The following is a 2,167-nucleotide window of genomic DNA, read 5'->3' as shown; positions in this document are numbered from 1 at the left end:
TCCAGTATACTTACCTCCTCACCTCCAAATTCCAAACTAGACGAGCTATTATGTAATATGTTTTTTCCTTTTCGGTTAGAAAGGCCTGTGGCTGAGTCCACACTTTCATTTGTCTCTCAAGATAAATATAACGAACACAGTTTTGCAATTAGTTTTTAAGATTGAAAGAGATATCATACTAGCTAGGACTTTGCCATACAAAACAATTGATAGAAACTCGTTCCATATTGCTATCATGAGAACGCTCAACATGTCTCTAATTATTATAACAACGATCCAAAGAGGACTGTTGCTTCGTATTTAGAATAAGATAGCTCATAGATTTTTTCTTTTTTTTCCTCCCTCTTAAAAGAAAAAAAAGGAGCAAAGAGCAAAGAACAACACCTTCTCATCCATTGAGGAGCTAAAATGCGGTGAAGGCTTGGTTAAGCACACCGGTGGTACGTGAACCTAAGAAACGAAAACTGGACTAGCTCACAGCCTTGATGGTGAGTCGCACTCTTTCGTGAACGCGTCATGCTTCGCGGGCCCTTACTCGGTTCACCTATAAATACATGCCTTCGGACCCAAGCCTGTCCACCAAAGTAAACCAAAATCCCTACAACCTGCAATTCCCCCAGCACTCTCCCCCTACCATGTCTCCACCGTCTCCCACGGCGATGCTACTAGTTTCTATGCTATCGCTTTCCTCCTTCCTAACCATAGCCCATGGTGGCAGCTTCTACCAAGATTGCATGGTCACATGGGGCGATGGGCGTGGCAAGATCATCAATGACCAACTCCTCACCCTCTCTATGGACAAATACTCCGGCTCGGGCTTTGAGTCCAAGAACGAGTATCTCTATGGCAAGATTGAGATGCAGATCAAATTTGTACCGGGCAACTCGGCTGGCACGGTCACCACCTTTTTTGTAAGCTTTTATCACCACCTTGTTATGTATCAACAACTAATTAATTATCATCTTATAGATTTACATACTAATAGTTCATGAATTTTGTTGATATATTCTGAAGCTACGCTCGCAAGGTCCGGCACATGACGAGCTCGACTTCGAGTTCCTCGGTAACGTCAGCGGCCAACCTTATATCGTCCACACCAATGTGTTCACCCAAGGGAAGGGCGATAGGGAGCAGCAGTTCTACCTGTGGTTTGATCCCACCAAGGATTTCCACACCTATTCCATCACATGGAATCCACAACACGTTATGTAAGTCTACTTTTCAACCTCCTAGTTTGCAAGCTAGCAAGCTTCAATTAATTGATACGCACCATTAACCATGACAGCCTTGTATATGTTATTAACATCGACACGCTTGGATCTCTTCTCAGCTTTGCGGTGGACGGCATTCCATTGAGAGACTTCAAGAATCTGGAGTCCAGAGGGGTGCCATTCCCGAAGAACCAAGCCATGAAGGTGTACTCGAGCCTGTGGAACGCCGACGACTGGGCCACGATGGGTGGTTTGGTGAAAACTGATTGGACCCAGGCACCGTTCACGGCATCCTTCCGTAACTTCAATGCTGATGCCTGTATCTGGTCTTGGGGCACATCTCGGTGCTCGTCGGGGAAATCAAAGGCTCCGGCTTCAGCTAAGGAGGCCTGGTGGACGGACGAGCTGAGTCCGATGAGATACCGGAGGATGAGATGGGTGCAGAGGAAGTATATGATTTATGACTACTGTGCTGATCGGAAGCGGTTCCCTCGTCCGCCTCCAGAGTGCAGGCGCCGTTGATTTGGTTCACTTTTCAGAGAGCATATAGAAGTCCTCATGCATGTCAACATAAGTTTTTGAGGGTTTTTCCTGTTTGTTTATGTACTCTATTTATATTGTGATTGCCAATAAAAAATATTTCATTAAATCATTTTTATTGTGATCCATAACTACGATAAGAATGGACCCGGATGTGATCCATATCTCTGATCTGATATGGATCCAATCTTACCGGATGCAACCCTAGACCGATGGGCCAAAACTTAAAATGGCCCAGGCTTGAGATCCCCGTAAGCCTAGAATTTTGCTCTTTTTTGTTTTTCTTGTTCAAAGAAGTGATATGAGATTGGTTGATCTTTTTATCCAGTAACAGAGTTTAGTTGAATCAAATCAAGTTGATTGGACTGGAATGGACTTGGTTGAACTCGTTAAAGTTTTGTTTTATGTAACTCCGG

General features: G+C 44.3%; 1 protein-coding gene across 1 annotated transcript; it reads left to right on the top strand.

Moving 5' to 3' along the window:
* The first annotated feature begins 539 nt into the window (after window positions 1-539).
* Window positions 540-1,863, top strand: LOC105050823 (xyloglucan endotransglucosylase protein 7). The gene is made up of 3 exons (XM_010930996.4): window positions 540-911; window positions 1,015-1,208; window positions 1,331-1,863. The coding sequence occupies exons 1-3, from the start codon at window positions 555-557 to the stop codon at window positions 1,731-1,733; spliced, it is 954 nt and encodes a 317-aa protein (XP_010929298.2). The 5' UTR covers window positions 540-554; the 3' UTR covers window positions 1,734-1,863.
* Window positions 1,864-2,167: the final 304 nt, after the last annotated feature.

This window comes from Elaeis guineensis, chromosome 8, assembly GCF_000442705.2.
Source record: "Elaeis guineensis isolate ETL-2024a chromosome 8, EG11, whole genome shotgun sequence".
NCBI classification, from domain to species: Eukaryota; Viridiplantae; Streptophyta; class Magnoliopsida; order Arecales; family Arecaceae; genus Elaeis; species Elaeis guineensis.
Note: the sequence above shows the minus strand (reverse complement) of the source record. Positions and strands in the feature narration are given on the sequence as shown.